The sequence below is a fragment of the Triturus cristatus genome, chromosome 1_2, assembly GCF_964204655.1.
Source record: "Triturus cristatus chromosome 1_2, aTriCri1.1, whole genome shotgun sequence".
Lineage (NCBI taxonomy): Eukaryota > Metazoa > Chordata > Amphibia > Caudata > Salamandridae > Triturus > Triturus cristatus.
The window spans coordinates 589,894,500-589,921,633 of NC_140580.1; the positions used below are offsets into that span (position 1 = coordinate 589,894,500).

At 44.4% G+C, this 27,134-nt stretch overlaps 1 protein-coding gene across 2 annotated transcripts in view; it reads left to right on the forward strand.

Annotated features, from left to right (window-relative positions):
* The window catches only part of SLK (STE20 like kinase), a 475,210-nt gene that overhangs the window by 67,525 nt on the left and 380,551 nt on the right, over window positions 1–27,134 (forward strand). For both annotated transcript variants that reach the window (XM_085606718.1, XM_085606727.1), the window contains exon 2: window positions 24,055–24,219. In XM_085606718.1, coding sequence (XP_085462844.1) covers window positions 24,055–24,219 — 165 coding nt within the window. The remainder of the gene's footprint in view (window positions 1–24,054; window positions 24,220–27,134) is intronic.

A 27,134-nucleotide genomic window follows, 5' to 3' on the forward strand; every position in this document is an offset into this window, starting at 1 on the left:
AAAATATCCGCAGGGGCCATGGTTAGAAGCTGTTAAGGCCTTTGGAAATGCGGTGTGAAATTGTCCTGCAGGGCCTGCCGCCGTCATCGGCATCTTCTTGCATGAGAAGGGGCTTTTTTGTTGGCGGGAGGGAAGGTGGAAAGGGCTGCCGGGGGTGGAATTTTCTATTGCACAGAATGAACTTCTAAAGAGCAGTGAAGGAAATGCCTCAAATAAAACACAGGCCGGACAGATACAGAAATTTGAGCAGCGATGGGCCTGCTGTGACGTGACTGGCGTTGCTTCATCGCTCGAGCTAACGTGATTGAGAGAGGGCGGAGCTTCCGGCCCACGAACTGCAAAAAGGCACAGCACGCGCCCCTGGCTTCTTTCAGCGAGTAGGGCATTGTGCTGTCTCCTGAACCGGGCAGTACCGGCTGCTACCAGTTTGAACCAGTGTCAATGGATGGAGCAGCAGAAATCGTAGTCGAAGACAAATTATCCACTACCCTGGCAAACACCTCGAGACTGGCCTACCTGCATGACTGGAAAGCTCTCACTAGGCTGGCATAACTTTGCCTCAGCTGTTCTTTTTGTGGTTGTGGAACACTGCATGCTCGACCAGCATAGAAACTAGGAATGTGCAGTCCCTTCTCTGCAAAGATCGGGGCTGGGTCCACCAACAGCATGTTTCAGGAGCTTTCACAACTCTTATCTTCTCAAGGTATCTGCTCAGCAAAAGCCCCCGAGGTATGCCTCGAACCACTAATGGCGTGGACAGCTTTATGATTCATGTCTGAATAAGATGCACAAAGCAAGCTGCTAAGGTAGTTTGGTGGGTTAATGCACGCCCACAGAGATGTGTGTGCAAGCTGCATGCAACATTTTTACATTTCAACACAGCCTTTCACCTTTTGAGGTCGATGGAAATAGTAACATGGGCTTGGGTTGTAGTAATAACTCCTTTCACATAACACTCAAAGAACGTGTGACAGGCAACATATCAAATGCAATAAGCATTGTCTGCCAGTTTTTTGGCTTTGTCAATGCTCGTTTTGTTTTGTGGTGATTTTCACACTTTATTATTGGGGAAGCTGCTGGGCTCTCGTCAATCTAAAACACACAGCGGCATTTTTTGGACTCAAAGCACACATTGCCATAGTAGTTCCTGGCAATTCTGGGAACTACTTTGTGTGAGGATGCACTCCATGGCAAAGAGCATAATGCCACCCCTCTCAGGGAGGTTCATCAATGGATTAAGTGGGCTGACCCACTGCCCCATGGTCAACGCTGTAGTGCATGGAAGAAAAATGTGAATTACACAAAAACATGCCGATGGATTTAGAGGGCTGACTGAAAGTTCCTACTAGAATACATATACTTTTAGCAAAAGCAAACGGTGTTAGTTAATATGCCAGACTAAAGTGATGAGGGCAGACAGCAGCTTGCAGGTAAAGATGTTTAAATATTTATATATTGACATTGTAAATAACAATGGCGTTTTTTTCAATGTCTTAAAAACATAAACAAAAATAATGTCATGAGCAATGCCAATAGCTCTAACTTTACCAATGCCGAGACCATTGCTTTGTAAATGCTTGTTTCTATAAGTCTTCAGCATCTGCACTGGCGTTAGAAGGTGAAAGGGAGAATGGTGAAGTCATTTATATTTCATCACTTGCTGAAACCAGAGATGACCCACACTTTCTTTGGCCGGGACATGAAGAGACGACTGCATAGATTACTGACCACATATGTGTGCATTTTGCGCGAAACTCTAATATATCGGGTTGATGATGATCAAACTGAGTGTCATAAATCCCATGAAAGGACCCACATTAATGTATTTTGTAATAAAATCCTTGACCCTATGAATGCTTTCATCGACATCCGTAATAAAACCATGGTGACGAGTTGCCCAAATCACTCTCTTTTTAGGTCTCGCCTGGTGTAGACTGCGCAGACATGCGCAGTCTCGCTGGTGAGATTTAATGAGTTAGGGTAGATTTCTCTAGTGGGCTTTAAGCCTCGCCCCTCTTTTCCATTGGCTGGCGTCACCGTTTATGCTAAACGGTGGCCAGCCATTGGAAAAGAGCGTCTAGTGACGTACACTTTTCTCTTTTAGAGCCGTCCCAGTTGGTCTGGCTCGGTTGCTTTACCTTTGTAGTAAAGGTTTTTCTTATTCTTATCTTTATGGGGCCATGTGTTTCAAACATATGGCCCCATAAAGACAAGAGATCGGCTACAGCGCAGTCATCTTTCACTTTTGGGACTGCGTTGCTCTGCCTTGTAAGGTCTCGCAGCACTGCTTGTTTGTTTGTCAGGCCACACCCCTTTTGGTCCGTGCATGTTCCTGAATTCCTTGCTTTAGTTGAAGGCTTGAAGCTAGAGCTGCATATACAAGGCTACCGAAGCCTGCATGCACTTTGTAAAGCTTGCCGTCACATGTACTACGTGTAGGCAGAGACCGCGCACCCGTCTCAGTTAAATGAAAGTGCTTCCGCGTATCTCTGTGCTGAGTTTGGAAGTGCTTGTTCGGACGGTCTCGAGCCTGAAATGATGGCGGTCGGACCGCCATAGTAATCAGGTCCTATATGTGCCACATTACTCCGCTTAATTTGCTTTCTCTTGCTGCGTAATTTCGTCTCACTTACTGCATAATTTGTTCCTCCCCTGCCTCATATTTCCAGTGGCAATGATTATTAGCAATGCTATTAAGAATTGGCTGGAAACCAACTATTAACAGTAGTGCTTTGGTCGAATCACACACCAGAGTTTTGAGAGCTGACAACTCCCACTGATGACATTTTCCTTGTGGGGGGATATTCCCAATCCTCTCGACAGCAGAGGGCCAAGGGTTCCATGGGTCCTAATGCAAACAGGGAAACTTGTCTCCCAATGCCCGGTTTGGTACTTAAAAAAACTATATATCATTTTATTTCAGTGGACCCATCAACCCTACATACCCTATTGAAAACTACAGCCCTGTCACTAAATATAGCGCTGACGGACGGCTTCCTGCCAAAGCTATTGTTCACACGCATCTTGTAGGAGGTGCAGTGTGGAGCCGAAGACTGCTCCTACCAAAACTACGTGCCTCCGGTCCCTCCATTCCCACGCCTGGGCCTGTCCGGCCATGACAGCCGGTCCAGAACCGGCTTGGACCCGCTTTGGGCAGATGTGGAATGGCCTCTAGGGACTTAGGAAACCCTTCTGACTCGGCCTTAGCCATGCTGGCCTCGCACAGGCGAGTCTGCCACATGAGTGTCTGTTTCACCCCAGTCAGCCTTTCTGAGGTGAGCGTGACGTGGTAGACTGTGGGGGACGCAATCAGCCTACCGAAAGTGAGCCTCTTTTCCTCACCCCATTGGCCTTTCAGGTGCAAACCTGGTACATGCTACCAGTTTAGGTTTGATAGTCACTAATATTCAAGGCAAATTGAAGTTACCTTACCCTTTTTCATGCTACAAACATCCCGCATCCTGATGTAAATTAATGTCCAATCACCTGGCCTTACAGAGGGGCTGACTGAAATGTAGCTGGGTCTCCCATGACCCACACGCCAGCCTTTCATTGGCGCTGCAGTGTGATATCAGGTCTTACAGTAATGTCACATCCTGTGATCAGGTTACAGAAGTCCAGTTCCCCCTTTGCTGTGCCTTTGCTTCTGGGAACTGCCCGTGCAACGCAAACCCTCCCCCTTTCTCCCTCCACCGCCAGCAATGCTGCGCTGTGTGTGAAATTCTTCACTTTGTTTCACATAGAGCCTCTGGCCAAGGCTTCAAAGTGGCTGAAATAGCCTAAAAATCTATTATGAGTGCAGTGTGACCGCGGGTTCAGACCTTGCCCATTGATGTTTTTGTGCTCCTGCTAATAGAGTGGCAGCCTGAAAAGGGAATCCATGAAGAGAAGACCGGAGACTGACATTAAACGATACTACAGAGGATAGAGGCAACAAAAATCATACTATGAAGGAAGACAGGTGGGTGAAATGAGGACGAGTCATTGGAGGGAGAAACACTGAAAAGGGCCAATAAGGATGATGCTGTTCTGGGCTGAAAGGAGGAGCAGATGAGGTGTTTCTAATGAAGAGTATTGGGCAGTATTGCGAGAATCCAGCATCAGGGAGTAGGGCAGTGCTTTCGAGTGCAGGTGGAAGAAAAGACGACAAGCGTGGTGCGGAGGAAAGGAAGTTTTGAGAGAAGCAGCAGAAGGCATAGCGAGGGTTATATTACATAGTGTAGAAATGCAACAAACGGGATTACGACGATAGAACAAATAAATGCATAGTGTGGGACAGGAGGATAACCCTAATGTAGCACATCAAGTTGAGGAGTATAAACAAAACTGATGCCTTAACATTTAATACAGCAGTGGTTGCATCTTTGATACTGTGGTTGATTCAGCTTCCGATTTGTTTGCAGTTGTTGGGCCATCAGCAGCCTTCCTTGCTTTATTTCCACTCTGGGTCCACTGAGTATGTGTGAAAATTGTCTTGGACGCACTTTGCCTGCCCCTCGTATGCTAGTGAGTGCCTGTGGCCGCGCAAAGAAGTTTGTAACGTTTTAGTTGCACTGATATAGCACTTTATACACATTCGCGATGGAGAGATGGAGGGAACTGAGTGAAAGGATAGGAAGGAAGGAGGGGAGAGTGAGAAAATGGGAAAAATAGGGAGAAGGGGAAAGTAGCAAGAGAAAGCCAAGCAGACACAGAAAAAGGAAACAAGCATTGGCATAGCCAATAGGTCTCCCCTTTGGGACCTTATAAGTATTTAGTTATGCAGCGCAATATCCTTGGTGCAACGACATCAACTGTTGCATGGCTAAACACTTATAAGGTCCCAAAGGCGAGACCTATTGGCTATGCCAATGCTTGTTACTACTGCCCCCCAAAGCATATGGCAGGTGCTTCACGGTTGTGGCAGCTGCTGGCGTACGTTCACCTAAGAAACTGTATAGGAACACAGACTATTTCATTGAAACTTCCTGAAAGAGTTTATCTCATAGACTACTGAAACAGTTCACGAAATGTGCGTGGTTTGCACACAGGGAACGTTTACTAGTACTCAAACGCTCATTTTTTGTAAACCCATTTAATCCAGCTGGCAACATTGTGAGACAAATCATCCCAACTGGCACATTGTTCAAGATCTCCTCAATATGTATGACAAAACCATGTGTTCTTTCGAAGGGGTCCAAATTTGCTACATATTACCTCCACCATCAAGCCAGCAGCCATGCACTCTTAATGGAGTCCGTGCACCAGTCAGTAGTCATTCCAAGTGTGGTACTTGCAGTACTTGCAAATATTGTTTAGAGACACAAACCTTTGAACACAATCGGGTAAAATAAACTTTGAAGAGATTCACGACCTCCAATCCCAGTGGACTGGTGTATGCTAATTGTTGCCCCTGCAGTAAAATTAAAATTGGGCAAACTACGCAGAAAGGTAAAGCAGGATCCTGAGAAATTAAAGCAGCCTGAAATGTGAAACTACTAGGGGCACTATTGATGGAACTTTACAAGGATGTTGGCACTACAGTATGCTCACTTAGCCCATGCACACACAGACACATCTATGCATCATTGCCTCTCCTTACACAGAGGACAAACCAGAAATGCCACGTCCCTACTCCACTGCTTTCCGCACCCCCTTTCCAAGCTCCGTACCTACGCAGCATTCTGCTTTAAGAGCGTTACACTTGTCTAGTTCATTGTTTATTTTCCCTTTCTCCCTTGAATTTTGTACTCCCACTTGAATGTTTCTTCATTGATCTGTGCTAAGTATTATACCATTTTTTTTTTCAAATGCACTGTTGTATGAAAATAATTTCGTGATAGCTGACAGTATGAAAATATTTTTGACAGATTCTCAGAATATCAAAGGCCAGTGATGCTAGGAAAACGACTAGCTTGCTCATTTCCAGTTCGATCTGCTCCCCTGGCCACTCCCGACCTCTTTCTGCACCACTTGTACTACACGTTCATATGAAGTCATGGTTCTTTGCTATGATAACTAGTGTCATTACTATTTAATTGCACTAAAAACGCAAAGGCCTTGATGCTACTGTGATTGATACTTCGACATTTATATTAATTCCAAAACAACCCTTTGCTGTTTTGAAGAATATATTGTCTCAAAGCAATATTTGCATTTCTGCACGTGCTGCACTGGTAATGACCAATGACTGGTGGCAGACTCCATTTAGAGTGCGTGGTTGGTGGCTTGATGGTGGAGATATGTAACAAATATTTTATCCCTTTTTGAAGAGGCGTGGGTTTGTCCTACATATTAGGAACGTCTAGAACAATATGTCACTGGATGATTCATCTCCCATCCATTGCATTCGCAGGCTCTTGATAAGCAAGCTGTTTATCTGCATCCAGGTAAGGAAGGGGATATTTGGTGTATTTTTGTCCGCCGGCTTCGGATTGCTCATCAGGTTACATCCAGCTGAAGCTGTGATTGAGGAACACCCCTTGGCCAGTTCGTTTGACAAGCGTTTCTTGTGTGGAAGTCTCAGTGCGTAGCAAGGTTTCCATGGTCCGGCTATGATGCAGGCTAGTAAAGCAGAACTCCCAACTTCCCCCACCTGGTTGAGTGATAAGAAGAACCACAATCTGGGTCAGTTGGGAACTATGACTGAAGCAGCTGGTCACTCTCACCATGAACTCTGTCCTCCGCTCTTTCCCCAGCCCATGAAAACATGAACAAAGCGAAAAACCCAGAGAAAGCAAAAAGCTGCCAGTTGAGGTGTCTGAGTTAGACTCAGTGGCGTACAGGGAAGGTGTTGGGTCAGTTGAATACCCAGGGATAATTTCTGTCATGCCTGTTCTGCATCTGCTTGCACCAATTTTTGCATATTTTTTACAATACTATTTGAGATTCTAAATGTATAAAGAAGACGTGTAAACCCATTTTCAGCTAGAAAATAGGCTGACAAATCAGACCAGTATGGCTTCTTGCCTGGAACGCTTCCATCTCCTTTGGCATTTGTTCTTTAGGCAGAGACAGAAATCCTTCTCTTAGGAAGTCATTACTTCACCTCACTGCGTTTGAATGACCCACAAATCTAGGAGCATCATCTTCTAACACACTTATAGTGAGAAATGTGGGAGTCGTATTTGACTCTGATTTGTCCTCCATTACCCAAGTCAACCCAATCGACAAGTGCATCAGCATGTAGCTTTTCTTAATAGAGAGGGTCCTTGGTTGTAACATCATATATGGTAGACGCCCAAGCAAACCTATCAACTTGCTTTAAGGGCTCCACAACCAAGTGGCCAGGAGGTGCCTGAGCATATTATGCCATGACTACATAAAACCAGCCTTAAAAGCTTGCCAGTGGCTGCTAATAGATGGAAATGCAATTAGAAAATCGGTAATCCTAATGTACAAAACCTTTTATTTCTAAAACATAATACCTGGTAGATCATAAATCTACGTCATGAATATTAATGAGGTAGGACGCAATTTGCGACCAATTGGGAATCAGCACTGTCACAGGGATGGTGGCCTGCATGATCCAGGAGACCACCTTGTCAGTGATTGCTTTTTAATAAAGCAATCTTTTTTTTTTCTTTGTGGAAATGCACCCCATTTTTGCTTTGAACTACTTCCTGCTCTTAAACCTTTTTATTTAGCATTCTCAAAGGTAAAGATTTGTGAATTTGTAAACCGATGGTAAAGTATTACTGTTCTGCAAACAGAATTCAGTCACAAAACAGTTATACATATCATACCAATTTGGTTTTGGAAGGAACGCCCCTTCAAAATACCGAACCGGTATTTGTTTTCAAACCCAAATTGCAATATGGTACCAAGCTAACGAATCACAATTTGGTGTTTGCACATTTGAAAAAACATTTATGCGGTAACAAACGTCCTGATTCTGTGAATCCAGCCTTTTGCGACCGCAAAAAGGCTTTGTACATTTGGCCCAAAGTTCTGTGCATCATTCACACCACTTTCATGCTTATTGGTTGAAAGGTTTAGGATACCTGTAAAAACCAACTCCACACTATTTGCCCAACATAAACCTATACTGATCTACAGCAAACCTTACTTGCAGTGAGTTTTAAGAGTAAATAAACATGGAGGCAAGCCTCTGGGAGTGCAGGCACACTGACTGTGTAACTTGCTAAGCCCAGTACTCAAACTGTAACTAAACCACTACGAATTGAGGGAAGGCATGAAAACGACAAGGATTCAAACGTGCCCCGCTCTACAGGGGCAAAGATTGAACAATGTCGAACTGGCAATATAACAGTGTATAAAAACTTTAAATAAACAAAAAAGTTAGACTCCTAAGTGTCTCATTTTCCTTCATGAGCACCTTGCTGCCTCCTCTAACACACATGGAGTACAACATATAATCACCTGGCTAACCCATGAGTTACTTTAAAAGGTGTGTTACTGCAGTTTATTTATATCGGGTCAATGTAATCGTGCGCTTCAAACATTACAGGGAAACAATGGAGCACATTGTGGGAATACTGACAGCATAAGTGCAAGAAAGGCTAGAGCTAAAGGATGGAGAAGGATGCTGAAGAATAATTTTGTTTAGGTATTTCATTGGTTTTGAAGGTATTTGACTTGCATTTTGAAGTCTTCAGACTTTTTTTCTAAACCAGCACATGGATATGTTGGATCTTAGACTTTTGGGAGAGCATTCCAAAATGTATGAGCCATACATGAGAAGTCTTGATTCAATGTTTTAGTCTTCTTAACTTTAGGGCTTTCCAGTATTATACGGGGTTTATTCTTGGTGTCTGTTTCACACTCCTGATATAAGCAGCTAGGCCTTCCTGGGTGAAAGGCTTCATGTGGTACGCATCCATTCTTGAACTGGACTCTGGCCTCCAACGGTAGCTAGTGGAGGGCCTTCAAGATAAAAGTGGTCTGATTTCTTTGCTCATCTGACTAGCTGTGCAACTACATGAAATGTGGCTTGAAGAGAAGCTAAAACAATTTTGTCTGTGCATGCGAGTTCGGCATTGCCCCCTTCTAATGGAGGGATGACCAAAGCCTGTACTGTAATTTATTCAGGGGAATGTATGGCTTCAATCTTTTTAGAAGATGGAGATGTATTTATTTGTATTGTTTTCTCCAGTTTTATTAATATGTACTGACTTGGAAATATTTTGGTTTTGACTTGCATTGAAACCTAGTGATTTCCCTGTGTGAACCACTCTTGAGAAGAATCCAACACATGTTAGGGTGCATAGCCCTTCATGTACATCTGGATGGTGTGTGGGAGAACATGAAGTAGGAGCTCCGTTTTTCTAGGTTTTAATTTGAGAAAGTTGTGCATCCAACTTGCTAGTTGTGGCTTGGTTCGTCAATACACCATATAATTTAATGCTCATAATTTCCCTAATGCCAGTGTCTTTCTGTTTAGCAAGCCCCTATGCCATTTGAAAAACACTGCTTCACTTAGTATACGTATAGTGAGGTCATAATTTCATGTGACTGTATATGCAAAACATAAAAATCATGTCTTTAAGTTGTGTTGTGGAAAAATTGCGAAGATCTGGGTTTGAATATCGTGGGTGGCATGTAGATATGTAATATCTGAACACACAACACAGCGATCTATTATTCCATATCTTGTTTTCTCTGTTGCGCTCTTTGTAGTGTGAACAAGTTTAATAGAACTTTAAAATCAGTTCCCATGTTTAGACAGCTGCCTGGACCCGCTTGTGAGAATTCTTATTAAGCTAGCTGGTCAGTGTTGTGTAACATGCTCAATACAACCAATTTGTATAGGATCTTTCAGGCACATTCGCTGAACCTTAACCCAACTGCCTTAATCGATTACAGATAGATTTCTAATTGGCTAGTTCTGTTTTAATTCTGGCCAAAATAAATTATCCTTTCAGTTTCAGAAGACGTGTTGGTAAAACCAGAATATTAGCCAGCAAACGGTTAGCTTTTTAGACAGACTGTTGGTACAGAGTCTGCTGGTATGTGTGTCTCTGGTTATAGGTAGCACCGGTCCTAATAAAAAATCAGTCTGTTTTTTGATAGCATACAACAGTATATTTGAGTCCTCTTATGTGACTTTGGTACCCACAGATGCCTAGTTAAATATTATGCTGCGCAAACAAATGATGGACGGAATGCTGAAAAAATCAAACATTCTCCCCTTTTAGAGATCTGGGTTAAATCCATTGTTCTTTTGCTCACTATGCCACCTCAATTTGGACTCAGCCATTTTCAAATCAGTCTTGACCCTGTTACTCATGGGAACAATCCAGCCCAAACTGGGGTGGCATAGTGAGCAAAAGAATGATCAATTAAACCCAGATCTCTTGACTAGGGCCGAGTGGTTATGTTTGCTTTGTTCGCCCTAAGTTGGCAGGGTATGCCCAGACGTGGATCCCTTACTCACTTTTCCACTGGATTCAAGCTAGCCTGGCTGATGAGGGGTGATTCTCCGAAACCAGTCCCAGTTCCCGGCCTGGCAGTTCAGGCTGAACTGTTCCCATAAGCAGCAGGGTCAAGAGTTATTTGCATATGGCTTAGTAAGCAAAAGAACGATGGATTAAACTCCGATCGCTTGACTGGGGGTGAGTGGTTGAAATGTTTCCGCACTCCGTTGTCCATCATCGTGTTGTATTTGCTTGGTAAATATTATTTACACATCTTCACCTCTGGATAATCCCTTGCAATTTCCTTCCTTTTGTGCTTCTACTGTTGAGCTCCTCATGCTTTCTCGCCTGGATGTGGATGCACTGGAGTCTGCTCATGTTCATGTCCAGTAAACTTAATAAAGCTTGATGCTTCTGTGCTGGGTGGAAAAATCTCATTCCTTTTCTCCTTATTGGTAAATATGCTAATCCCGTACCTACCAGCTCAAACCTAGTTACCACCCTTGATGTTTAACAGGGTGTCTCGCACGATTCTCTCTTTATTACCTTCCCATATATTGGCATGCATGCGGGGCTATGACCCTTGCAAGGTGATTTGTTGCGTCACAGTTCGCCCGCAACTTTGAAGGCCTGAAATTGATCCCCTCAAAGAATGGATTAGGTGTTTAATTATAGTAGAATGGAAAAATAGACTAATTTAGAACTAGCCTATTTCCCATTAGTAACTCTGAGAATGCCTGAGTAACAAGCTCCATAGTGATCTTGTAGTTAGGATTCAGTGCTCTCTGAACAAGGTAGAGAAGACAGAGACCGAATACCCATCGTTGTTTTAGGGCTAGGCACAAGTTCTCTGTAGGCAGTATCCAGCTTTGTATTTAAAAGCCGGACCTGCCCAACTTAAGCCTGTACTCATCACTTAGCTCTTGTTCAAGCATGTAATTAATTTTCCAGTCTGCATAATACATTACCTGAAACCTAAAACGCAAAAGACAAACAGTGCTCCCTGTGTTGTGCAAAAATTGAAAATGGTGATACGTTCTCATTTGACATCTCTCCTGTGGCAGAGTTAGAATATCCTACATGTACTTTTGTAAATTGAGAATGATATAGTAAATACACTGTATTATACTGTTCCTTTTGGCATACACAGGGAGCAGCAGTCCAAGAATGGGAAAACATCAGGGGACATGCAAACAGAATCATTCTGCTTCTAATTAATATTTATCCAGGACACATGAGTACACTTTCATCCTGGATGCTGTGCGCAAGGCCCATGCAATACATGAAACAGACAATTTAAGAACATTTTGCAAAAATGTAGAAATGTTAAATATGTAAAATTGAGACTAAAACCTGTCCAAGAACATTCATGATCCAATCCTTAAATTTGCAGTTACAGAAATTGCACCATACCAGTGGGATTTTCTCTATTTTGTCAATTCCGTCCACTAGACAAATTCTACCAATCATTTATCTGTAAATTAGGATTACAGAATCGAGATTTTTCCTTCTAAAAGCCCCAATTTGTAGATCCTAGTTGTGCAAAATCTGTTGTGTATTGTCGTCAAGGTAACAACCACAGTTATATAATTGAACCATTCAATAACAAGTGATGGTTGCATTCAGACATAAGCAGCACCAAATAAGAGGTAGCTTTACTTTGCCAAACTCTGTAACCCTTCCCCCACCTCCCACTGAACTAATCTCTTTACTTAAAACTGCTAACCAATCTTGTGTGCTGTCCAATCCAATTAGGCACCAAAGCTATTAACATACTAGTCTTTTCCCACCTGTCTTGCCTGATCTTGCTCTTGGTCTTAACAATTGATTTAAGTATGCAGTGATGTAGCCTCTACTACAAAGTCTCACTTGCGTATACTTGGTCTCAGTTTAACTTTCACCCTGGGCCCCAACTCTCCTCCTTCCCTAAATTCATTGAAAGTCTTGTATTCAACCACCCCCAGGCATCCCTGTCATTTCCCTTCAACCATGCTTCCAAGCTTTGCACTATACTGAAATTATCCTCTCTCATGTCCTCTTTTGGAATCTTCTGTCAGCTCTATGAGAATAACTCATTCCTGTTTTCACCCTCCTCCTTCAGATTTGTCACCCCTGATGCCCCAACTGCACCATGATCACCCAAAACCTTAGCAAACACTTTACAAACTTCATGCGCATGTACTTTTTCTTAATTGCCACAGCTGCCAGGTATCCAGTACCAAACAAATGAAAGTTGATGCAAGCATCCTCTTGCATACAATCAAAACACTACTGATCTCTGCACCTAGCTCTTAGCAAGCCCCGCTATTGCAGCACTCTATTGCTGGGTCTCACTTAGACTTCTCCCCATTACATAATGTGCTAAACTTTGCCAAAAAGATCCTGAAGAATCTCCCAAGGCACACAGTCCTCGTCATGCCGAATGGTTCCTACCCCAAATAGCCCCTCATTTGATAATACTTGACTTGCAAATTACGCCAGTCAGAAATGTCCTGTTGGCTTTCAAGCTTCTGGTACTTCACTCTGCTGAGGACCCCATTCCCCCAGCCGCTGGGACAGCATTCTGTCATATTGCTTTCAACCTTGGTGACTCATTCCTTCTACTAGAATGCTCTAATGACTTGCCACATTCAGGTTTTTTTCTACTTGCTTCTCTTCCCCGCCAGAAAATCTGTAAATATTTATAAATTATAAATGTATGTATTGTTTTATTATCACTTATCCTACATCTTATCTGCAACCACCTTTATATGTTACCCAGACAAGTGGCCTGTGTGTCTTGTTGCCAACTGCAGCTTTCTTTTCTTGAAATGCTCCTGCTGGTCAATGGTAAGAAATAAATGCAAATGCCAGAACTTCAGCCATAACAATAGTAGTTTTAAAACAAATCTAACTTCTGGAAGTGACTGTCACACAGTCAGGCGCGCAACACCCATTGGGCTCACCGGGCTTCAGCCCCCCCCGTCGTGTGTGACAGCCCGGCAGAGACAGCCTCGCGGGCTGGCGTCCGTCTAATTGCAGCCGCACCAGAGTACTTCACGGGTCTTTAAAAGACCATTTACTCGTTAATGAGGCTTTTGTTGTGTCTTCACCCCTTCTTACAGCCATTCTGCCTATGGCTGGAAGACTTAGCCCCCCCCGAAATATTTTTCACTTTTTGGAGCCCTCTCAATAAGTCTCGCCAGACCAGCGCATGCGCTGGGTCAGGCGAGACCTAACAAGCACAGGCAAATCTAACAAGGTCTGTTTTTTTGTTAGGGGACTTGTTTGGCAATAGCTGGATGACTTTGTTGATGTTTACAACGGCCCTAGAAAGAAAGTCTCATATTCAAGCAACATCTGTACTCTCATAAAGGAGTGTTAGAAGAGGAGATAGAAGATTACGTTTGCATTTAAAGCCGGAAATTTAGAAGACATATGGAGCAAAGAATTCATATGAGATCATTTTGACAAAATGCCAGTCATTCTTACATAATTATAAAAAAAAACCCGAAGTGTAAATTCAGAAAATGTTATTAATTTCATCATAACAACAATATAAAAACAAGCATTTGCAATGCAATAGGTCTCGCATTTATAAGAGATTGAGCTATTGGCATTGTAAAATTACAATGCCTTTTATTTATGTTTTGGTTTTAAAACAAATAAAAGGCATTGTCATTTACAATGTCAGTAGCATAAACTCGCATAAAAGCAGTGTGCGGCGTGCAGCAGTGTGCGGCGTGCAGCAGTGTGCGGCGTGCAGCAGTGTGCGGCGTGCAGCAGTGTGCGGCGTGCAGCAGTGAGGCGTGCAGCAGCGGTGTGAGGCGTGCAGCAGTGTGCGGCGTGCAGCAGTGTGCGGCGTGCAGCAGTGTGCGGCGTGCAGCAATGTCGTGCAGCATGCAGCAGTGAGTAATGCAGCAGTGTGCAACAGTGTGTGGCCTGCAGCATTGTGTGGCGTGCAGCATTGTGTGGCGTGCAGCATTGTGTGGCGTGCAGCAGTGTGCGGCGTGCAGCAGTGTGCGGCGTGCAGCAGTGTGCGGCGTGCAGCAGTGTGCGGCGTGCAGCAGTGTGCGGCGTGCAGCAGCCTCGCATTTGTGAAAGTTAGAGTTTTTAGCATTGAAATCTAATGTTTTTTTACTTTAGTCTGTTCATTTGCAGAGGAGTGATTATATTTGCGTAGCGCTATTGCCATTTATATGACGTTGTGGCGCTGGAGAACCTGGTAATAGGTTATAAGGGAGGGGAGACGAGTGATAGGTGCGTGAAAAATAAGTAACAAAATCCTTGAAAAAACAAACACATAGGTAATGCAAGATTAAGTAAAGCATGTGAAATCTAGTCAGGAACAACATGTTTACTTTAAAGGTTTTGGTTAGTTAGAGCCAAACACACTTTACCGGCAGCCCAGAACTGCTCGCCTCTATCTAATGTGCTGAACCACCGTAGCGCGAGCGGACTCAAACTGTGAATTCACTCCAAAATACGATGACAGTGACCGCGACATTAAAAAAGCGGGAGGGGTAGGTGCACCGCACCCTTTTCTGATGAGATGTAAATGGCGTGTGTGCCCTCGGAAGCATCTTATGAGTCAGGGTTGGGGGCCAATCATAACTGTGTCTGCAGGGTAACAAACAAAGCAAGCTGACGACTTTGGCTCTGTGGAACCTGGTCCAGCAATTTTAATCAAAGCGAAAATAGACGAAAAGAGTGTGTCATATTTTAAAGCTAAATGCAGTTAAACGTTTTATTGCCTGTGCTCTATGCTAGAGTTTTGGGCATTATCTGTATGATGCGCCTTGCTTAATGTGGCCCCACGGGCTGTCCGTGAGACCAAAGACATTACAATTGCCCGTTAACTTGAAACTCCATCCTGTGGATCTTAATATACCTTGCTGCTGCACAAACGCGTTTCAGTAGGGTTGGCTGTCACACAATAGCACTGGTAACCTCAATAGACATAAGTGCAGGTTAGCAAATGGTGTAGAAGCTGGAGCCCGGGGACTGATTGGGAGGGAGGGGGGAGGGAGGGGTAGAAGAGTGGGGGGACTGAGAGCACAGAGAGTGGGGGTGGAGAAGAGAAAGAGTCAACAATGAAAGCATAACGGGCGCCGCGCTGATAAAGTATGTATGTCCACAATACATAAACAAACAAATGTGGTCCTTAACCAACAGTGCCTGAAAATAACAGTGAAAGTGAAACCACGCAATAAAGTATGTATGACCACAGTGGGGGCTGGGGTGGTTGAAAGAGTGGCGCTCACATTTGGTTGCTGGGATTAGCAAGACCGGCGGACCGTGGCGCGCGCGCGCTTGGGGGCGGGGGAGCGGACCCTTTGAAGTGCTCCCAAAAGGCGGATTGCATGGCGGCACGATGCGCGTGATTGTGCGCGTGCTAGCCATGCAATCCGCTTTTTGGGAGCACTTTTCAAACCCGCTTTCTATAGTCTCGCTTTGCGATCGCTTACGCGATAGCAAGGTCGAGACTTAACAAGCATTTGCATAGCCAATAGGTCTCGCCTTTAGGACCTTATAAGTATTTAGTTATGCAGCATAATATCCTTGGTGCAACCATATCCACGGTTACATGGCTAAACACTTATACGGTCCCAAAGGCGAGACCAAGTGGCTATGCTAATGCTTGTTTTTTTTTTCAAGCATATTCCACAAAAAAAGAAAATACGCAAGCAATCGCCTAATTCTGTTGCCTGCTGCTTGAAATAAAAATTCTCAATAAAATGAATAATCAAATATTATTTCTATATTATTCTATATCTATTATATTATTACAAGAGCTTCCTACTAGGCAAATGAACTTAGAAAAGGCATAGAAGGCCTTAAGTGTTAATGCACATCATCAGAAAACATGATCCTGATTAGTGCAAAGGGTCAAATGGATGAAACGGCTCCATTAGCCTTGTATTCAATAGCTGTTTCTTTGAGGTACATACCAGTTTGATTTCCTGATACTGCAAATCAGTGGGTTGGATAAGTTGAGCATGCTAGACAGCATGTGTGATCTGGGAGGGGCATAGTGTGGCTAACCCAGAAGAAAAAAAGGCATGGAGGTCGCCCATTGCTTAACATTGTTTGGCTTCCTTTGTCAATCTCCTTTGCCTGCTTCTTATTGGTGCTCCAGCTTGTCATTCTTGTGTTTTCCCCTCCCATGGAGCATTGCCTCTTTACAGTTTATTTATTTGGCTGGTACCGCTGCTTACACTGCTTGCTTTTCAAGCACTACCTTTTCTTTTGTGTGAAGCACTCCAATAAAGCGCATGTGCTTTCAAGACCTATGTGCTTGTTTTTAGGTCTCGCTCTCGAGACCTATTGTCGCCGAGATGACTCTCAAGGGAGACAGACCGGGGCACGCGCAGCGATAGAGATTGGGTCGGGGTCTGTGGACGCGCTTCTGAGATGCGCTAGCGCAGTCGCACACACAGACACATGTGCGCGCACTCACCACGCCGCTGCCGACCACCCTCACCGCATCCGTGGCTGCCTAACGCGCGTGCACACACCTCGCCACCGCCCCCCCCCCCTGTACAACAAGCATTGGCAAAGCCAATAGGTCTCGCCTTTGAGACTATTGGCTCATCCATTGCCTTTGAATCATGCTCTATAGCCTGGGCATTGCAGACTTTGCCAATGATTTGTAGTCGTAAAGATGCTATCAATGTTTCATAATTAAATGTGTATATTCCAGGAAGATGATACACGTTTTTCTCAGGTGAATGTGTATATTCCGAAGGTACTGGGTGGCAGTAAACGGGGAATGTTTTAATTACACGTAAGTATTAAATGAATCTCGATGGTGGATCGCTATTAACTTTTTCTTTGTATTTTCTAGTTGCAATTGGAAAGGAGTGTAACTTATTAACGTTATATAGACTGTTCATTTTGGTTGAGTTTATCTACCTCCTGCGACATCTTCGGAAATAGTATCTTATTACAAGTAAAATGCGAGGCGAGTAGGCGTTACTATTACTTAATTCTAGCTTGTTTTTGGAGAGGCCGAATATTATGAAAATATGCATTTATATCCTGAGGTGGGAACCCTGGGATGTGACTCCAGGAAATAAACGGGCCGTTCAGACCGCCACAGTACTTCTTTAAGAGTCAGAAGGCAAGAGCTCCCCGAAATGGGGTAGAGTTTAAAAATGAGCCCCTAGACCCTCGCTTTGCGGCCCATCGAGCTCCATTGACATTCTCCTCCTCACCACAAAAATCCAACATGGCCGTCAGACCTAGAGGAGCGCAGCCTAGCATTACACAATCCACAGGCTCCACCCACACCTACCGCTCCGGCTTGCCACTGGCTGCCTCCTTGATGTCCTCACTCTCGCATTGGCCGCACTGGCTGCCGCTTACGAGCAGCAACGCCCGGGTCCCAGGATGTTCTGCCTTTCAGGTTTGTATGAGGCAACATATAAACATTTCCCAGGCAAGGCCCAGCCCCCTCCCGCGCCCGGAACATTGGGGGCTGAAACGGTACGTAGGTCCAAGGATGTACCACAACAGTGCCTGAATCGCAGTTCAGCATGAGGAGGGTTCATAACCAACAGCGTGATCCGATCTCAGAGTTATCGTCCTCTACTCACAACAGATGTCCCTAACGTAGGGGCTGAACTGCTGGACCCCCCTCCCCCCCCCCAGCTACATTATACGTGCCATTAGACCTAATTCAGGCCAGACTCCCGGTTTTGTAAGTAAAAAAGGTTTTAATTTTGTCTGTATCCCGCCTGAAATTGCCCGATACAGTAAGAGTCAATGAGGAAAATACATTATTCCCAGTATTTCCTTAAAATGTTCCACTTTACTTTTCTGAAATGTTGACATCTATGCTACATCTATAGATGCCACATCGCCTGCCTAGCTGCTTCTCTTACCCCTGGTTAGTCAATTCTCCACTATACAGACCCCATTCCCCCGCACGACCCTTGATCAGTCATCCCACCAGTAAAAGGATCCATACTTTTCTACCTTGACTCCTACGGATGATGGGTGGTGCATCCTTACTATCATTGATGGCGATTTACCACCCGCCCTACCTTCTAAGAGCCCCTAACTTTGGTAGTCCGTTACTTAAAAATCTTTCTGATTTACATATAATAATACACCTGTGCCTGGCTCGGGTCCCAACGCCCCATCCAAAATTACAAAATAACGTAGTAGCAAAACCACTAAATAGCTATCAACTGCTTCTAAAATTAAGACGCATGAGCACCATGTCCACTTGCAAAGCTCTTTGTCAAACAGCTCATTCATTCCCCCAGTCGATTTCCCACTCTTGGCATGCAGCAGTCTGCTTCCTATTGGTTCAACCACGCCCCCTTTATAGCAAAATGCAAAAAAGACCAAGGAAAAACTATTTTCATGCTATGCCCCCTCAATCAGTTGAGCACTTATTATACCACAGTATATTTTACCTACAATAACGTATTTTGCATGGGCAGACAAATTAAAAACATTTTAGAATTCTCTCACTGTAAGACTATCCCCACAGAAATCCAGGCACTGTTTCCCATCCACCGTCTTGCAATAGGGAAACCACATGATTTAATGTAGTTCTCGTCCCTTTCACCTCTTTTTTGTCATTGGGGGGGGTGGTATCATGAGGTGCTAGACATGCTTACTGCGGGTGCCCTGTTGCGGCGTACTTTGTCTCTGAAAACATTTCTCTAGCATTCGACAGCAAGACAGGGCAAATCTATTGCATTAGACAGGGCAAGGGCCAGCAGTTGAGGATTGGAAATAACAGCGGGCGTGGTGCCTGCTGTCAGAAGAACGAAACACCATTAATTGTGAGGGCTGAGATGGTTGCTAGTGTTCCAGAAAAGGGTATGTGGCTGCAAGCAACCTGTGAATTAGGGAGCGAGTAATAAAACCTGCCGGATCCTGATTATTACTGCAGACCCGGTAGAATGACTGCGCCGAAAACAAGGTGTCGGAGCTACAGCACTCTTTAGCGAGTGGCGAGGCTGGGCCTCACCTTTCAAAGAGAAGCCTACACGGAAGCCAATCCCCGAACCCCCAAAGTAGGACGGGGCCTCGTAATGTTAAAAAGCTTCTACTACATTTCTTACAAAGCGACAGTCTTATAGCACAAACCAAGCGCGAGAGCGGACTGTTGTCGGTTCTCTATTATAGGTGAGAAGTCGTGAGTTACACTCCGAACTAAAGTTATACTCCCTCCTCCACGCACATTGCCATCGCTGAAGATATTCTGATGCCTTTGGGTAAGTGGTTGTCCCGGCAGAGGGCTATTTTATGAAGTACAGTGCCATGGTGTGGGCGTGCCCCAGTCTGTCTGATGCCTCACGTGTTCTCTTGGCAGTGCAGCAGCCCTATCACCAGCGGGTGGGGTATTGGGAAATTTATGTCTGCCCTCCTTTGCATCTATTTTAACTTTTCCACAAATGTACTCCTCTATTTAGCACCTCTTCCGGATGGGGAAGCAGAGGAGGAGTTAGCAGTTACAACCCCGAAGCATAGTAGGGAGACTGTGTCCACAATCCTCAGTTTTCCGCAAGGCTACCGGGACTTTTTCTAGAGCTCTGTGCAGCCTAAGGGGGTGTGGCGGGATCTGCACTTGAAACAAGGCGTTCTTCCTGCTTTTCAACACCTTTAACTCGCACATTTCCTTCCTACAGCATTATTTCTAGCTGTGGGGTCGAAAGGGATCTTCGCCCCACTGCAGCCCGCACTCACTTGCTGTTGGTCTGCCCTTCTCCGGTGATGCTCTTCACCCCCTCTGCTGCTGCTTCCGCTGCCCCGGACCCTCCATGCTTCTTTCCTTGGGTTTGCTTTGTTTACGTCCTACCTGACGGGTTCCCGGAAAGCGCGTGACTCCCCCTTGTCACGTGTGACTCTACAGTCCAATTGCAAATAGCTCTAACTTTACCAATGCCGAGACCATTGCATTGTAAATGCTTGTTTTGTGCCCTTCTGCCCTCTGTGCCACTCGTTTTTCCCTCGTGTTTTGTGCCTTTCTGCCCTCTGTTCCTCTCGTTTTTTTTGTGCCCCTCGTTTTTTTCCCCTTTTGTGCCCCTTTTGCCCTCTGTCCCACTGGTTTCCCCGCCGCTGTGGACCCCTTCCAACACTACATATTCACCAAAGGATTGTGTGTGTGTGGCTCTTTTGTGCCCTTCTGCCCTCTGTTCCACTCGTTTTTTTGTGCCTTTCTGCCCTCTGCTCCTCTCGTCTTTTGTGCCTTTCTGCCCTCTGTGCCACTCGTTTTCCACTCTTTTTTTGTGCCTTTCTGTCCTCTGTTACACTCGTTTCCCTCTTTTTTTTGTGCCTTTCTGCCCTCTGCTCCTCTCGTTTGTCTGTGCCCTTCTGCGCCACTCGTTTTTTTTCCCTTTTGTGCCCCTTTTGCCCTCTGTCCCAGAGGGCAAAAGGGGAGAGGGAGGGGGAGAGGGATAAAATGCAATAGGTCACGCCTTTGCGAGAGCTAAAGCAATTGGCATTGTAAATGACTATGCCATTTATTTATCTGTTTTCAAAACCAACCCATAAATGAAAAAGTTTGTCATTTACAATAGCTCCAACTTATGCAAAAGGCGAGACCATTGCATTGTAAATGCTTGTGATAACCCAGTTTTGGAATTTTTACTGTGGGTGAATCACACTACTTGTGTCTAACCCACTGTAATCACACAGTAAATGGACTGTGCGCGTTTCCCGCCAGTGTCCGCCTTTTAAGATGAGGCTGCTGCAACACAGCTAGTGTAAGGGGCACTTGACCGGCACTCATAGGTAAAGTCAGTATGGTTTACTGTTCCATCTGCAGTTACACTTTATTATACACATAGGGGGAATTGTGCCTTACAGTGTAGTTTCGTTTCCCTTTGGCCTACAAAGTCCAGCAAGATATCAAATGGGGTCAAAAGAGTGCGCCCAGTTCAAATATGCAAGTCCCCAGAAGATATATGTACATCTTATGGGTCCTCCAGAATTTCATATTTCTCTGGCTCAGCTCAGGATTATCGCCCAGGCATTTTGCCACCCTGCTGGGCCAAGTTAATTACATTGCTCACCTGCAGAGTGCACAAAGGTCTCCCCACATAACATTTTCAGTGTCTCTACAGCACATTAACAGTGCTTCCCTCAGCTCCTAAGGAGGAAGGGGTGGGGAAGAAAATCTGTGTCTGTTAATTAGCTGTCACACTGTACCAGGGCTGGGACAGCCCCTGCCTACTGAAACAAGTATTTGCAATGCAATAGGTCTCGCAGTTACGTGAGTTTAAGCTATTGGCATTGTAAATTACAATGCCTTTTATTTAGGTTTTTAAAAAGAAAACAAAAATAAAAGGCATTGTTATTTGCAATGCCAATAGCTCAAACTCTAATGCTTGTTGTAATTGTGGCAGAGTAATAAACAGATGTCACTCGCTCTCCAAAAGCTGGGCCTGATGTCAGCCTTCTTATTCTAATCGTTAACATTGAACAGTTCTCGGCAGCAGTCAGTTTTCAACCAGTGTTCCTAAAGGAATGAGTTTTACACATTTGGGCAATTATTGGAACCCGACAGTCCTGTTGTAGTTTAATGCATTGAGAGGGTGATGCATCATCTACACAGTACAAAGGACATCGTTAAATGTTTAGCCTGGTGTATGGTTTCTGTGGTATTCACTATGGCATATGTTTGGCGTCCTATCTACACTTTTTGCCAAAGTGTAAAAGAGAATGTAATTTATGTGCTCTTCAAATGGACATATATGTTTTTTTAACTTTTACAATATATGGCAGGTTTTGATAGCTGAATCCCTGGGCATTATTCACGCTCCTCCACCCACACCGATCTGGCTCATTTCACACTGCCAAACATTCAAAGCTTACAATGACAGATTTTCTCCTATTTTGTGTAATTCTTTTTAACTTGATTTTTAAACACTGCTACCTATTGTAGAACAATTGAACTGATTAACAGATTGTGTAAAAGGGCAAGTAGCAAGCCCATTACTATTTCAGCAGGACACTAGGCACACGTACGAGTCTTTGGCTTTAAAGTCCTTTTGTTTACAACTTGAGTAGAGTTTTTAGATTATTTTTTTTTGTATTTGTTTTTACCGAAGATAACCAAGAAATCTTGCAGTTTACCTAGTTACCTTTTCAAGTGCCCCCCAACCCACAAAACCATCATGGTGTTCATGTCATGTACATTTGTGTAACACTTACTACCATTTGTATGTTGCAGTAGCACTTTAGGAAACTTGGCACCTTTCGTGGTCTGGGGTTCTTGTTCCTCTGAATCGGTGTTTATTGACATTGTGTTTGGTTGTGCTTTGTAATTTTTAAAGTTAATGTTCGGCAGGGGCTGTCTAGTTAGGAACAGGCTATTGTATTGTTTAATAATGGTACTTTGCCTGGAGGCAGTAAGAGGGTAAAAGAAGAACGCTCATTGCACCTTTTCCAACACCGCTGGGGCCATATGAATGTATGTGGAGGGTGCTGCCTAGAGAAAGTCATCTACCTGACACTAATTTTGATGGATGATTGACTTAGATACCCGCATCTTTCTCTGGAGAAGAGGGGCTGATGTTATGCCACTATGCAAATAAGAACACTCTTCATATTAAGACAGTGTTACTGAGAGGAATACGTTCACTAGACATAAACCGGCATGAAGGTAGATAGATCATTCGAAGTATAATTATCAGAAGGGAGAAGCAAAAGGAAAAGAAAGGTAGGCCAAGGCAAACGGAAAATGGCTGAGGTCTACCTTCTCTTGTAATGGATCCTATTTTGGGTGAGCCCCTAGCCAGTGTATCAAAGTCCAATATAAAAGTGAAGCTGAAAATTTTCAGATTGAAGTGTTGTCACCCTTAAAGAAGAAACCTGTTAGCATGTACTGCGGTGTCAATGAAAACGACGACCAAGCTGTGTGAACTCAACTCTTGGTGGATACCATTGATACAAAAATATGTTCCCCAATCAGAGACTGGCTACTTGACAGATGTAACACCAATTTAGAGATTTAGTAATACCAAATTGAGTGAACAGCAGTGATTTGTGTGGATTTATGACCAGTTATTACAAAGGAAACTGACCCATGACATATCTGACCGTTTCTTCAACAAAAAGACCTGATTTTTTTATTAACCAACCAGCCACCTAGATCGACATGTTGGGGTTGTGGGCACTGGCACTGTAACAATTTTCTTTGTTCTTGGTAGCCTCGTGTCAATATTTGGGAACAGTAAAGTCTTTTGTGATTTTAGACTGTGGCATTCAGGACTAGAATGCCCTGCTAGTGAAATCACAAATCTGTGACTACAACCAGGGAAGTCAGGGTGAAAACCACTCATAAATAGGCGAACATTAAAACAGCATTTTTGGGGAAGGGTGGAGAAAGAAAGTTCATCTGAGACCTGCCAGAACCAGAAGCAACCTGCTGACCACTGAAGTATTGGGTGGAAATAATGCAACTGGGATGCTGAAATGACCAGCTTGGCCCTTGGTACTGGTGTGGCAGGATTGAAATAGCCATCGTATTCCACACTTCATAATATCTTTCCAGGCTGATGATTTATGTTGGGAAACCTTAAATTGTCTTTGCAGCATTTACAAACAACCATTGTGTTTATTTCAAAAGTGACCTTCATGTAAATATTGCTTTTTTCATACGCGATAAATGATTTGTAGACCATCACTTGGCAAAATTATTATTATACATATCCATATATATCGATTTGAACTTTGTTTTCATTGCAATATCTAGGCCCAGAATAAAGAGACTGGCATCTTGGCTGCAGCAAAAGTGATTGATACCAAGTCTGAGGATGAACTCGAAGATTATATGGTGGAGATTGATATTCTTGCCTCCTGTGATCACCCTAATATCGTAAAACTTCTAGATGCTTTTTATTATGAAAACAATCTTTGGGTAAGTGTCATCTTTTATGTATTGATCTTATGTTATGCTAAGCTCTGCTTATACTATGTATGACAAGCTAAGATTTAGTGGATATTCGTGTTGTATTTTTACATTTCTCCCTCTCCCTTAATAGCTTCTCATTGCAAGAGGCTCTTAGAATTCTTGTTTCGAACAGAAATATTCTTTAACCCCTTCGCTGCTAGGCCTTTTCCCCCCTGTGCTGAGCATTTTTAGGGCTATTTGGGCTAGTTCGCGCTTAGGCACCTATAACTTTTTGACCACTTAAGGTAGCCACGCCAAATTTACTTCCTTTTCTTCCAACATAATGGCGATTTTAAAGGTACCCGGGGTTTGTTGATTCCCTGGAGAGAATCCAGAAATACAGCTACATTTATTGGGGGGGGGGGGAGGGGGGTGAGAATAAAGGGCTACAGATGAAAGTGTCCGTTTTTAGGTCGAGGACTACCGGTCTGCCGAAAGGCAGAACCGGAAGTCGGAGATTTAATGACTTGGAGAAGAGGGGCTTGAACCCGCCCCTCTTCTCCCCTGTTCTCCATTGGCTGGCCTCGTAAATGCTGGCCAGCCACTGGAGAAGAGGTCAGTCACTCCGATTAGGCCCCGTCCTTTTCGGATCGGGGGGCGTGTTTTTTAAAGAAAGTCTCATTCTCTCCTCCAGCCAATGGCTGGAGGAGAGAAAAGACAAACACGCCCCCGAATCCGAAAAGGACACTGCGTTTCCCCGAGGCATTTCTGCTCTGCCTCGGAGAAAGGCGGTGGTGTGCCTTTTGCTCTGCCTTGTTCCTGTATGACTCTTTATTCCCTACACACTGAACGTACCTTCCCCTACCCACTTCGCTTACACAGTCCCTCTACACAAGGTCCACCGGGATACCGTCTCCAACCCAATGAGAGACCCTGCACCTAGATGCCGCTGGCCTCCTCGTTCAACAGACTCAATGATTCACCTACAGGGCGACGCTCCTCTAAAGTCTGCTGGTCATTCTCTCACCCATCAAATGCACCCATTCCCTAACGGTGCTCCGCCATGACTAGGAAGCATATCTGCCCCACAGGCTCCGAGTCTGCAGCCTATGCCCTGGGCCCCTCACCTCGTAGCAAGCAGTAGAGGTTGCACACCAGCAGGCTCCTCAGCAAGGCGCCCATGGCTCCCCGCGTACTCTAGCGGCCCCGTGACATGGCCACAGTGCTCTGAACGCTCTAGGCGCTGCTCTCCCACCGAAGCGCGGATCCTGTGGTGGTGGTGGTTGTCGGTGGGGCCCGGTCCTGCTGTCTGCTTTCCTCCATGGCGCTGGTGGATCGGCCGCTATGGCTCCACCTCCCCCTCCTGCAGGGCCGACCGTGCGCACGGACACCAGGGGACTTCAAAGGCTGTAAAGGATGGAACTGCAGACTAGAGTTAAGATTTATTTTTCTCCCTGATGGTGAGGGCAAAAACGGAGAGCCCGATAGAGAACCGTTTCAACGCTTGCTTTTTCACCGGCAGGACCCTGCCCACTTAAAGCCCTGGTGGTCATAGAAACGCGACAGCCCTGGAAAGGCGCAGGGATTGTTACCAAACAGAGACCTGGGAAGGGAAGTGAAAAGCTAACCTCCTCGTCCGGTTATTTACAACAAACACAAAGAACACCTGGCTTTAAATTTGGGCACGCTTGGCCGGCCGTTCAAAAATCACAACTCGATACTCCCGAGGAACTAGGCGGATAATGCTCGACCTTGCGCGAAACTGTTTTTTTTTTTCCACTCGTCATTTTTGCCCCCTGGCTGAAATTAAGAGGACAAGTAAACTGTTATTAAAATCCGTGGAGCAATCGGTCGGTGCGTTTATTTCAGTCACGTTCTTTCTGCCTAGACTATGGCGTTAAGTAAATAATGCGAGATAGCACTACATATCCCACCATGCAATGGTGCGTTTTGTAGTCAAGCTGAACAATAGGGGAACAAGCATTTACAATGCAATGGTCTCGGCATTGGTAAAGTTAGAGCTATTGGCATTGCTTATGACATTATTTTTGTTTATGTTTTTGTTTTTAAAACATTTAACCCCTTCAGCGCGGCGGGAATTCCCCCGCGGTGCTGAAGGGTTCGAGCACGGGCGGGGCCATGACGGAACGGTTCCGTCATGAGCACAGCGCAACCGATGCTCATGACGGAACCGTTCCGTCATGGGCATGGAAGGGGTTAAAGAAACGGCATTGTCATGAGCAATGCCAATAGCTCTAACTTTAACGATGCCGAGACCGTTGCATTGTAAATGCTTGTTTTCCCTGCAAATGGTATCAACAAAGGGGTAGTGGCCCTGAAATCACCATCTTCCCAGCTTTCAGGGACACGCAGACTTCTGTCAGAAAACCAACATTTTTTACACAGCTTTGGCATTTTCTTTCTGTTATTCTTTGTGCTTTCCACCTCCATCCAGTTAATGGTAAAAATGGGTATGAAAGCAATGATAGATCCTGGAAAACTATACATTTCTGAAAAGTAGTCAAAATTTTGAATTTACCAAGGGGTCATTTTTGTAGATCCTTCAAGGGTTTCGAATAGAAACTAACAGTTGGAAATAGAAAAAATTTAAAATGAGTTGAAAAAAACAGCCATTTGGGCCAACGTTTTCACTTGTAACTTCTACTAAGTATGACAGATGTTTGAAAGCAATATAACATTACATCTGCTGGCCCCTTCTGGTTGTGAGGATATATAGGACTTGTAGGTTCACCAAGAACTCGAGAAACCCAGAGCCAATAACTGAGCAGCATCTTGCAATGGTTTTTTATTGTGTACCGGGTATATAGCAATTCATTTTGAAAAATATAAACAGGGAAAAATCGTTATGAAAGTCACCTACGTATTCCTGAAATGGGAACAAAATATAGAGTTTAGAAACAGTAACTATTTGCACATCTCCA